This window comes from Leuciscus leuciscus (assembly GCF_965113295.1).
Source record: "Leuciscus leuciscus genome assembly, chromosome: 7".
Classification (NCBI taxonomy): Eukaryota; Metazoa; Chordata; class Actinopteri; order Cypriniformes; family Leuciscidae; genus Leuciscus; species Leuciscus leuciscus.
In genome coordinates, this window is record NC_138731.1 from 968,490 (window position 1) to 981,293 (window position 12,804).

The 12,804-nt window shown below is 43.2% G+C and overlaps 1 protein-coding gene across 1 annotated transcript in view; it reads right to left on the bottom strand.

Moving 5' to 3' along the window:
- LOC309502711 (LIM and senescent cell antigen-like-containing domain protein 1) overlaps window positions 1-12,316 on the bottom strand; it is a 41,315-nt gene extending 28,999 nt beyond the window's left edge. The window contains exons 1-4 of the mRNA XM_082175207.1: window positions 12,277-12,316; window positions 11,845-11,903; window positions 11,653-11,792; window positions 3,225-3,384 (exon numbers count right to left, since the gene is read on the bottom strand). Of these exons, the coding sequence (XP_082031333.1) occupies window positions 3,225-3,384; window positions 11,653-11,792; window positions 11,845-11,903; window positions 12,277-12,301 (384 nt within the window). The 5' untranslated portion in view covers window positions 12,302-12,316. The remainder of the gene's footprint in view (window positions 1-3,224; window positions 3,385-11,652; window positions 11,793-11,844; window positions 11,904-12,276) is intronic.
- Between the last annotated feature and the right edge of the window lie 488 nt (window positions 12,317-12,804).

The following is a 12,804-nucleotide window of genomic DNA, read 5'->3' on the forward strand; positions in this document are numbered from 1 at the left end:
ATGTGTCTTTGTCAAGTATTGTTTCCTGTAGTCTGCTGTTGTGCAAAGTTCATGTTCATGCTTTGGTTTTTGTTTTCATGCCACGCCATGTTTTTGTTTCATGTTTTGTTTTAGTTATAATAAACTGCACATGGGTTCTCATCTCTCAACTTGCTTCCAGTGGATCCTTATTACAGAATACTTGACCTCCTACAATGAACCCAGCGGTTGCCCTCCTAAACCTACGCCAGGGGAATCTTCCCCTGGAAACGTATGTGGAGAAATTTTGTGGGCTGTGTTGCCAGTTGGATTTTAATGACGTGGCCCTCAAGGACATATTTAGGGTGAGTCTGAATGAGCCCATTCGCTCCCAGCTTCCTGGGGGAAAAATCCACTGGTCCTTGGCCCAATATATTGACTATGCCCTATTATTGAGCGGTTCCTCATTTACTGTGGGTTTTGAGGAGAAGCCCCACAAACCCACAGTATCTGCCAAGCCTGAGCCACTTCACGTCATGCCTGCCAAGCCTGCCAAGCCTGAATTTCTTCATGTCATGTCTGCCAAGCCTGAAACTCTTCATGTCATGTCTGCCAAGCCTGAATCTCTTCACGTCATGTCTGCCAAGCCTGAATCTCTTCACGTCATGTCTGCCAAGCCTGAATCTCTTCACGTCATGTCTGCCAAGCCTGAATCTCTTCATGTCATGTCTGCCAAGCCTGAATCTCTTCACGTCATGTCTGCCAAGCCTGAATCTCTTCACGTCATGTCTGCCATGTCTGGGTCTCTTCACGTCACGCCTGCCAAGTCCGAGTCTGTTCACGCCACGTCGGCCGCCGAGCCGGTGTCTCCTGACAAGATGACCGCCGCCGAGCCTGTGTCTCCTGACAAGATGGCCGCCGCCGAGCCTGTGTCTCCTGACAAGATGGCCGCCACCCAGCCTGTGTCTCCTGACAAGATGGCCGCCGCCACGCCTGAACCTGAGCCCTCAGTTATGGCTACACTAACAATTATGGCCACAGCCATATGGTGTGTGTGGTCGGTGCACACATTTGAAGTTCACGTCACGTCTGCCGAGCCTGTTCACGTCACGTCTGCCGAGCCAGAGCCTGTTCACGTCACGTCTGCCGAGCCAGAGCCTGTTCACGTCACGTCTGCCGAGCCAGAGACTGTTCACATCACGACTGCTGAGACTTTTCACGTCATTTCTGTTCTTGAGCCGTTGTCTGTTCCAGCCCATAACCCCATAGCTGTCCCCAAGAAAATTTTGGGGGGGGGCAGTAGGGTCCTTGAAAGGACCATGGAGGCCGCGCCGCCATGGCCACCTGAGCTGTCTGGTCCGCCCTGGCCACCTGAGCTGTCTGGTCCGCCCTGGCCACCTGAGCTGTCTGGTCCGCCCTGGCCACCTGAGCTGTCTGGTCCGCCCTGGCCACCTGAGCTGTCTGGTCCGCCCTGGCCACCTGAGCTGTCTGGTCCACCCTGGCCACCTGAGCTGTCTGGTCCACCCTGGCCACCTGAGCTGTCTGGTCCACCCTGGCCACCTGAGCTGTCTGGTCCACCCTGGCCACCTGAGCTGTCTGGTCCACCCTGGCCACCTGAGCTGTCTGGTCCACCCTGGCCACCTGAACTGTCTGGTCCACCCTGGCCTCCTGCACTGCCGGATCCGCCCTGGCTTCCTGCACTGCCGGATCCGCCCACGCCTTGCCACGGTCCAGGTCCGCCCACGCCTTGCCACGGCCCAGGTCCGCCCACGCCTTGCCACGGCCCAGGTCCGCCCACGCCTTGCCACGGCCCAGGTCCGCCTTCAACACCACTTTACATCGCAAAGTCATCCTCTAGGAAATGACATCATTTTTGGTGGGAAAACAATAGCACAAACATCACTGAGTAATGGATTCAGAGATGGTTTGTGGTATTAGTTATTCATCCTTTAAAACCAAACAAATCCAAACGTATGTTATAACCTTTCTAGAAATACCTCCTGAAATTACAACAACAGCCTTAGAGCTGCAGAATGACCTGCATATTACAGTTCACACAAAGGAAATCTCTCTTTTATTTGACATACCTTTATTCAAATTTCATGAGAAAATTAAAACATACCTTATTTCCCCAAAGGAAAATGGCATAATCAACAGTGTTATTAATGGTCCATGTGATATGTGTAAAATTTGAGGTGATATGTTCACTTTTTTTCATAAAAGCAACATTTTCAGAAATGGAGCCATTGCAAAATGGCCGCCACAAGGAGTTTTTGCCATGGCTCCATTTCTGAAAATGTTCAGGGTTGCAAACTATTAAAGTGTACCAAGTTTCATGCTTTTATGAAAAAGTGAACATCATTTTCACATATCAAGTCAAGTCAAGTCACCTTTATTTATAGAGCACTTTTTACAAAACAGAGTGTTTCAAAGCAGCTTTACAGAGATAACAGGAAAATACAACAAAGTTTGTTTCTAGAAGAAAATAGCGTCACAGTCCAGCTTAAGTAAGTTCAGTGATTTTCTATTTTGTTGTAAAAAAGTTATTAATTTAGTTAATTTATATATAGCCGCTCGGGAGAAAGTCATCAGTTCTCATATAATGGTGTCAATGCAGGAGATCAATATTATTGTTGAATATTAAATTAAATGTCCCCAACTAAGCAAGACAAAAGCCAAAGGCAACAACAGTGGCAAGGAACCAAAACTCCATCAATGACAAATTGGAGAAAAAAACCTTGGGAGAAAAGTTATCCTCTGGCCAATGAACGAACAGTGTGTGATTATGATCCAGGCAGCATTACAGGTCAGAGGTCAGATTAGATCAGAACAGAATATTATCCAGTTCCATCTGGTTGATGATCGGAGTCGCCGGTATGGAGACGAGTTTGTTGAGGATCAGTGCTGATGGCTGTCGTGTCGATGAGGCCTTCACAGGAGAGAGTCTAGTAGACACAATCTCTGCTGACACTTCAGGGTGACACATATCACCTGGACTATAAAGCAATTTGTGTTTCTGCTGCCCTCAGTGCGTTAAAGCGTTTGAGTCTCTTTAGAGACTTCACAGCAAAATCTGAATATGGTTGAAATGAAATGTCTGTAAAGCACATGATCTCAGGTCTAGAATAAATAACTTTTGTCTAAGTGTGAGCTGATATAGAAGAACTGTAGCATCTCTTGCTGCCATCAGTTCATCTAAGGGGCTGGAGATTGTGTTATATCCTCACACAGATAGTCATAGATACATGTTAAAGGCGATGTCTGACCTCGTAGAAGAGGCCGTGCAGGAACTGCTGAAAGCACTGCGCGCAGACGAAGCACTGCTCGTGGAACAGCTCGCCGTTACTGTTCACCATCTTCTCCGTCGCCGTGAAGCCGGCCTTACAGCGCTCACACACCGCGTGGGCCAGCGCATTCGTCATGTTGCTGTGGAGACAGAGGTTCATCTTCTGATTAAATATACTAGTCTATGTGACAGGTTCAGTGTTTTTAATATGTTCTCTGGCGTTTGGTTCATCAGAATTAGTTTTTACATCTTAATGGTTGTGTCCCTGTCAAATGGAAAGAAACGGCCACTGGCACTGACTGCGCTGAGTCTTGACATTGAGCACACCTGTGCGGCGCAATCACTGAGGCGCGTTAGGTTCTAGAGGCTTTATAAAAAGCACGTCTAAGTGTGGTCGTGTCATTCTCCCTCTACGTGTGTTCATGTTCTGTGGGCCGCAAAGGTCTATTGGCTTTTATTTCCTGACGCTTTTCCCTGGTGAGTCGCCTGGTTTATTGCTCTCTTACAGATGCAATGCATGGTTTAATGATGTATTTGTTATTAGTGATGTGTGTGTGAGAGGTGGCGAGCATAGTAAGCATTTAAAGCCTGTTTCCTATGTCCGTTTCCTATGTCCGTTCCCTATGCCTGTTTCCAATGTGCATTTCCTATTACTGTTTCCAATGTCCATTTCCTATGTCCGTTTCCTATGCCTGTTTCCTATGTCCGTTTCCTATGCCTGTTTCCTATGTCCGTTTCCAATGTCCATTTCCTATGTCCGTTCCTATGTCAGTTTCCTATGCCTGTTTCCTATGTCCGTTTCCTATGCCTGTTTCCTATGTCCGTTTCCTATGCCTGTTTCCAATGTGCATTTCCTATGCCTGTTTCCTATGTCTGTTTCCTATGTCCATTTCCAATGTCCGTTTCCTATGTCCATTTCCAATGTCCATTTCCTATACCCGTTTCCAATGTCCATTTCCTATGTCCGTTTCCTATGTCCGTTTCCTATACCCTTTTCCAATGTCAATTTCCTATGTCTTTTTCCTATGCCTGTTTCCTAAACCCGTTTCCTATGTCCATTTCCAATGTCCGTTTCCTATGTCCGATTCCTATGTCCGTTTCCTATGTCCATTTCCAATGTCCATTTCCTATACCCGTTTCCAATGTCAATTTCCTATGTCCGTTTCCTATGTCCATGTCCTATACCCGTTTCCAATGTCCGTGTCCTATGCCTGTTTCCTATGTCCGTTTCCTATGTCCGTTTCTAATGTCCATTTCCTATACCCGTTTCCAATGTCCGTTTCCAATGTCCGTTTCCTATGTCTGTTTCCTATGTCCATTTCCTATGCCTGTTTCCAATGCGTATTTTCCTATGCCTGTTTCCTTTGTCCGTTTCCTATACCCATTTCCAATGTCCGTTTCCTATTGCTGTTTCCTATGCCTGTTTCCTATGTCATAGGATACTATGCCTGTTTCCTATGTCCATTTCCTATGCCTGTTTCCTATGTCCGTTTCCTTTGTCCGTTTCCTATTACTGTTTCCTTTGTCCGTTTCTTATGTCCGTTTCCAATGCCCGTTTCCAATGTCCATTTCCTATGTCCGTTTCCTATCCCTGTTCCAATGTCCGTTTCCTATGTCCGTTTCCTATGCCTGTTTTCTATGTCCGTTTCCTATGTCCATTTCCTATGCCTGTTTCCTTTGTCCGTTTCCTATACCCATTTCCAATGTCCGCTTCCTATTACTGTTTCCTATGCCATAGGAAACTATGCCTGTTTCCTATGTCCGTTTCCTATGCCTGTTTCCAATGTCCATTTCCTTTGTCCATTTCCTATTACTGTTTCCTATGCCTGTTTCCTATGTCATAGGAAACTATGCCTGTTTCCTTTGTCCGTTTCCTATACCCATTTCCAATGTCCGTTTCCTATGTCCGTTTCCATTGTCTATTTCCTATACCCATTTCCTATGTCCGTTTCCTATGCCTGTTTCCAATGTCCGTTTCCTATGTCCGTTTCCTATGTCCGTTTCCTATGTCCGTTTCCTATGTCCGTTTCCTATGTCCATTTCCTATACCCGTTTCCTATGTCCGTTTCCTATGTCCGTTTCCTATGCCTGTTTCCAATGTCCGTTTCCAATGTCCATTTCCTATGTCCGTTTCCAATGTCCATTTCCTATGTCCGTTTCCAATTACTGTTTCCATAGGAAACTATGCCTGTTTCCTATGTCCGTTTCCTATGCAAGTTTCCTATGCCTGTTTCCAATGTCCATTTCCTTTGTCCGTTTCCTATTACTGTTTCCTATGCCTGTTTGCTTTGTCCGTTTCCTATACCCATTTCCTATGTCCGTTTCCTATGCCTGTTTCCAATGTCCGTTTCCTATGTCTGTTTCCTATGTCCATTTCCTATGCCCGTTTCCTATTACTGTTTCCTATGCCATAGGAAACTATGCCTGTTTCCTATGTCCGTTTCATATGTCCGTTTCCTATGCCTGTTTCCTATGTCCGTTTCCTATGTCCGTTTCCTATGTCCGTTTCCTATGTCCATTTCCTATACCCGTTTCCAATGTCCTTTTCCTATACCCGTTTCCAATGTCCATTTCCTATGTCCGTTTCCAATGCCTGTTTCCTAAGTCCATTTCCAATGTCCATTTCCTATGTCCGTTTCCTATGCCTGTTTCCAATGTCTGTTTCCTATGTCTGTTTCCTATGTCTGTTTCCTATGTCTGTTTCCTATGTCCATTTCCTATACCCGTTTCCTATGTCCGTTTCCAATGTGCATTTCCTATGCCTGTTTCCTATGCCCGTTTCCTATGCCTGTTTCCTATGTCCGTTTCCTATGTCCATTTCCTATACCCGTTTCCAATGTCCATTTCCTATGTCCGTTTCCTATGCCTGTTTCCTATGCCCGTTTCCTATGCCTGTTTCCTTTGTCCGTTTCCTATGTCCATTTCCTATGTCCATTTCCTATGTCCATTTCCTATACCCGTTTCCAATGTCCATTTCCTATGTCCGTTTCCTATAACCATTTCCAATGTCCGTTTCCTATGTCTGTTTCCAATGCCTGTTTCCTGTGTCATAGGAAACTATGCCTGTTTCCTATATCCGTTTCCTATGTCCATTTCCTATGTCCGTTTCCTATGTCCATTTCCTATGTCCGTTTCCTATGTCCATTTCCTATGTCCATTTCCTATGTCCGTTTCCTATGTCCGTTTCCTATGTCCATTTCCTATGTCCATTTCCTATACCCGTTTCCAATGTCCATTTCCTATGTCCGTTTCCTATGTCCATTTCCTATGTCCGTTTCCTATAACCATTTCCAATGTCCGTTTCCTATGTCTGTTTCCAATGCCTGTTTCCTGTGTCATAGGAAACTATGCCTGTTTCCTATGTCCGTTTCCAATGTGCATTTCCTATGCCTGTTTCCTATGCCCGTTTCCTATGCCTGTTTCCTATGTCCGTTTCCTATGTCCATTTCCTATGTCCGTTTCCTATGTCCATTTCCTATGTTCTTTTCCTATGTCCGTTTCCTATGCCTGTTTCCTATGTCCGTTTCCTATACCCATTTCCAATGTCCGTTTCCTATGTCTGTTTCCTATGCCTGTTTCCTATGTCCGTTTCCTATACCCATTTCCAATGTCCGTTTCCTATGTCTGTTTCCTATGTCCGTTTCCTATACCCATTTCCAATGTCCGTTTTCTATGTCTGTTTCCTATGTCATAGGAAACTATGCCTGTTTCCTATGTCCGTTTCCAATGCCCGTTTCCTTTGTCCGTTTCCTATGTCCGTTTCCTTTATTTATATACAATACTGATTGTGCCTGTCCTTTACTGACAGTGTTCAAAAGAACTGAGCTCTTCTGACAGCCATATGAAGAAGTTTCTGTAGAGTGTGTAGTGAATTGAAAGGGTCTTACCGTTGCTTAAGGTTACCGTTGCTTCTTGTTATTCTTCTGGTTATTTCCCTATGGCGACTGATGAATCAGAAGTCTCACACCTTCACATTAATAGAAAAATGAAAGGGTTTTTTTTGTTTTTTTTTGCTTCGCCTTCTGAGAATATAGTTCCCAGTATGTATACGGTTAGAAGATGGCTGTGTCTCATGTGACCTTGTTATTTGTACACGCTGTGACTATACAAATCACAACATGTAAATAAGAAATTGTTGGCGTTATTTTGTCACTTACTGGGAGAAGTGTGCTAGCTGGAGCCGTTTACCTCCAGTCTTTGTGCTAAGCTAGGCTAGCGGTGGGTGCATCAGACAGAGTTACGGCACGCACAGAGATGAGAAGGGTGTGAATGGACTTATCTAACTCTGGGGGATACGGTGAATAAGCTAAAGTCCCAAAAAGTCGGCATGTTCCTTTAAGAGTTGTGATGCACTGATTTGTTTTTTGTCCCTTCTGTTAATGTTCGATCTATTATAATGTCTGATTAACCGTGGGTATTTAACAGGTAAACTGTCAAGGGTATGTTTATATTTATTTTATGAAAGCTTTTAGTGGAATAAAGATTATTTTTGTCAAATAAATTTGTATTGTTTGGAAGTCACTCTGGTTTTCTTAAAGGTCCCATGACATGAAATTTCCACTTTCTGAGGTTTTTTAACATTAATATGAGTTCCCCTAGCCTGCATATGGTCCCCAAGTTTCAAAAAATTTGAATCGGTGTAAATCGAGCTTTTGCTATTTTTCTCTGCCTTTGAGAAAATGGAAGCTCAACCGAGCTGATCTTGAATCTCCTCCTTATGACGTCATAAGGAGAAATGTTACCTCCCCTTTCTCTGCTTTGCCCGCCCAGAGAATATTTCTCGCCCATGAGAAAATGAGCTAGGAAGTAGAACGCGCGCGCGCGATTTTAGTTTGTCCACGAGAGATATCATGGCTTTTGAGCGAGCGAAGCATAATAATTGGATGTACAAATGAACATCGAATGGTCAATACAGAGCTGGGCTTGCTGAACGTCGGACAAGTAAGTCAACAAATTATATATAAGTGTGTTGCTTTACTGTTTATGGTTACCTAGCTTCTTACAAGTAGAATGTGGCTGTAACATTAGCTATGCAGTTTATGTGTGTGAATACACACACTGTAACGCGAGTGTTGTACACTTCTTTGTTATTTGGATAACCGTTTTCCTGTTGGTTATATGGCGCGCGCGATATCCGCATTTCAAGATCGCAGAGCTTGATGTAATTGTAATAAGATAAATTACAGACGTTACAGATCTCTCATGAAAAGGCAACAGTAGGTTAGCGTTAGCTACATGATGATAACTGTAAACCATCCGAATAAAGTACCGTATCCAGACATAATATTTTAAACTAACCATTCGGAAACGTCCTGCTGGAGCCGCTGAGTTGCAACTTCTTCATCCGTTGCTTCTCCATCTGGATCAGATTCTGGGTCAAACTGAAATGCTTGAACGACTGCGTGTCTTCGTGCCATTGCAATCAGGGCCGGCGCGTCCATATAGGCGAACTAGGCAATTGCCTAGAGCGGCACTTTTGTAAGAGCGGCACTTTTGTAAGGGCGGCAAAATGTGTGCCAACCGGGATGAACAATTCACAAAATAGGCTATATGATTCGCTGAGCTGCCGCTGCCCCGCCCCGCCCTCTGCTCTCACGAGTCATGACTGAGTGATGGGAAGTTCAGATCATTTTACTGACTCTCTTTTACGATCTCGTTCATCAAAATGAACGAATCTTTATTTGAGTAATTTCGTGGCGTAATTTAAGTGGCTTTAAATGTTACTTTTAACAGCCAAATTCCCCGATCACATCCACCTACGCAATGTTGATCATATTCTGAATTAAGAAAATCATTATAATGCAGTCAAAAATAATTTACAGGGAACATAATAATGACTTAACCTTCCGAGTCTTTCCATTTGTCACCTGACATACGCAATGAACGGATCGTTCATGAATCGAGACTTTTGAAGGAGAAAGCACACCAACAACAGAGGGGTTCGTTGTTAAAATATATTGATCCAGGGAGTATTTGCAAGGATGACACGCCGTCAAGTCCACCAAAAAACCAAGAGGCCGCTAGGCTAGCACAGCTAACCTTACTGGAATTTCTATTAAAAAATGTTTTACACACCTGGCATCCCTCTCGAAACGGTTCTCATTCGCGCTTGAATATGTTCACACTATAATTTTTTTTTTTTTTTACAATGATCTTATATAGCCTATAGCCATTTTAATAGGATGGACAGTTGAAGGAACCCAACCTAATATATTTGCTTCCTCTTGGCCTACAAAAGTGTTCATACAACGGGAGTATTCTCTGGCTAGAGCAGAACAGCGGATTTAAAATACTGTGGATAAAATACACAAATACTGTGGACTCGCTTGTAAAGAGTCACTGGATGAAAGCATCCACCAAAGCAATCCACACTAGGCCGAGAGTATGAAGAATATTACAGCCGTTTGTCTATATGTGGCTCTTTGTGAAGGTCAGACATGCAGCACTGGACAAGCATCTATGGCATGTGGATCTGCATATATGGCTGTGAAGCGTTAACTAGCCTCAGCGTCTCATACACACTGCACATGAAAGGGAAACACTGTCTTGAACCGATCAGTTGTTTCTCACTCCGTCAGGATGTTGAGTCCTCAGCTGAGAGATTACGTATTGTGCATTTTTCAGTAAAAAATGTCTTTAAAGGACAAGTTCGGTATTTTACACTTAAAGCCCTGTTTACAGATAGTTTCTGATGAAATACAATGGTTAAGATTGAAATTTGGACAAATGCTGCTGTCCCGAGAATTTTAGGTTTTTGTGGTAGCACCCCCCACCTATACAACGGTTGCATAGGTGCACTGGAAAAATCGTTCGTTTACAAAGACGTGAAACTCACCGAGTGGTCAGGGGTGTTCACTGATATGCTCACACAAAAATCGCTGCAAAAGATGCTTTCAAACAGGTGTTTTACCATTCGTTGTACATTCTTCCGTTGAGAGCTTGAATAATAGACTCTCCAGCCCAGTGTGTGGTGATAATGCACCTTTGCCAATTGCAAGCAAACCACTGGCATTTCATTGAATACACAGAAGAAGCAGAAGAAGAAGTGGCGGAGTAATACCGTAAATATAAATACCGTCCTATACAAGTCAATGGAGTTGGACAAAAACTACGATAAAACCTGTTGGAAAGCATCTTTTGCAGCGATTTTTGTGTGAGCATATCAGTGAACACCCCTGACCACTCAGTGAGTTTCACGTCTTTGTAAACGAAAGTTTAATGCGTTTTAGGAAGGATTATTCCAGTGCACCTATGCAGCCATTGTTAAGGTGGGGGGGTGCTAACACAAAAACCTAAAATTCTCGGGACAGCAGCATTTGTCCAAAGTTCAATCTTAACCATTGTATTTCATCAGAAACGATCTGAAAACAGGGCTTTAAGTGTAAAATACCGAACTTGTCCTTTAAGTTGCCTAAATAAAGTCTAAGCTTAATAGAGAAATATAGCAGTTCAGCTCACCCTTTCTCTTTACATTTCCAAACTTCAAACTCATTGACGCAACTTAATTTCTGAAAAGGTTTTTTGCCTGTAGACTATAGTGATTAGATTTCCAGTTTTGTACTTGAACTTGAGAACGCGAGTACAGAATGAATTTTTCTGTGAAGGTGTGAGACTTCTGATTCATCAGTCGCCATAGAGAAATAACCAGAAGAATAACAAAGTGCAGTAAACTTGAACATTTGCACTACAAACTAGTTTGTTTATGATTATGGTAATAAAATAATACCAGCTTGCAATATAAAGCAGCATAACAGACTGTTTTTGTACAGGTAAGATAACTGGAAGTGGATGAGAGCAGAAGCCTCGACACAATTAAGGGGACATTTTTAGAAAAAAGGTTAAACATCTCATCTGTGAGCGACTGGCTTCAGACTGACTGCCATTTACAATGTTATTACCCAGAGAAAAGTGTACATGTTGACTGACAGCCGGACACGCTGTCAAAAATATGAGCTTTGAGCTTTTTAACAAACGTTAATTAAACTGTGAAACAACTGAAACATAAAACAATTCACGAAACAGACAAAAGTAAAAGAGTCAAGGGGATGGTTTTGGCTGTCGGTAATGCAATGAATCAGTCAATCACTGGTATTTCCTCTCTTTCTGAGCTCAAGAACATGATGTATATCATCAGCTCAGAGTTACTGTAAAAGCGCACGCAATCAGATCACATGATTTACAGATTTACTGTTGTTTACTGCTGAAGATTCATGTAAAAGCCAGCCAGTTATCAAACATGGAGACAAACTGTTCTAACAATCTGCTTTCAAGACACTATATTTACATCTACACTTAGTAGTCGCTTTTATCTATTTATCATCCAAGAGTCAGCCACAACTGAGTAGTATATAGTTGAGTATGAGTATATTTTTGTGAATATGCAGAAGCTGTTGAAGCGGCAGACTCACGATCGCACGTAGAAGTCGCAGAACTCCTTGTAGACTTTGACATCGCTGCGGCGGGGAAGCTCAGATTCAGCAGAGATCTCCGTGTGCTGCTGGAGGCCGTTGATGCTCGCCGCGGGACTCTCGTCCTCCATCACAGAGACCACAGAGAACAGAGAGACCAGAGAGACCAGAGACCAGAGAGACCAGAGAGAACAGAGAGACCAGAGAGAACAGAGACCAGAGAGAACATAGACCAGAGACCACAGAGACCACTGAGACAAGAGACACCACAGAGAACAGAGAGACCACTGAGACCACAGGACTGGTGAAGCTCGTGTGAGAGACTGAGTCAATAATAGACTGAGAGAGTCTGTCCCGCTGCTTCTGACCTCATGCCTGAAACCTCTCAATAAACCACACTTCAACTGCCTACAAGTGCTTAGTTTGTTTGCATTTTGTCATCTTTTACTAACTGTACAAAAATGACTATCCCTAATGATCTTAATAATCTTAGATACTTAGGTTGAGATAACCCTGTGTTGGTAATGGCACCCAGACTCTCACAATAACATTAAGAACCAGTCGAGCAATAACTACTTGTAAATGTATGTTAATCTATTGTTTAGATCTAGTTTCTCAGTTTACATGTGTTGCTGTTTCCTGGGTTCATCACACCACTTTATCCATCAGACAAAGAGAGATTTACATTTAAAGATGGTTTTATGCTCTATATAGAAGCAACTGATTCAAGTTTGACCCAACAGTGAACAATAAACTTTATTCCTTACACACTAAGAGAGTTAGTCGCAGCAACACATTCCTCCTCTGCTCTCCATGTGTCTATAAATACCCCTCGGCTCATCTCCAAACCCGGCAGCTGATGAAACCACAGAGCTAAGTTGGGAATGTGGGGCATGGAAGCACTCGAGGCTTCTGAACCTTGTGCTTCTGCTCGGAGAGAAAGCTCATTTACACTGGAAAACAGATCCACTTCGGAGAATCACAGAGAAAACTTGCTCAAAACTTGTGAAGGTTCTCCTGAAGTCAAATCAAATCCTTGTTTTAGGGAAATAATTCAATATGGAATTAAATTATACTATTTAATTTAAACAAAAACAGCTCTTAGATCATTCTTTTTCCTTTATAACCATTAAAATGCAAATATATAAATAT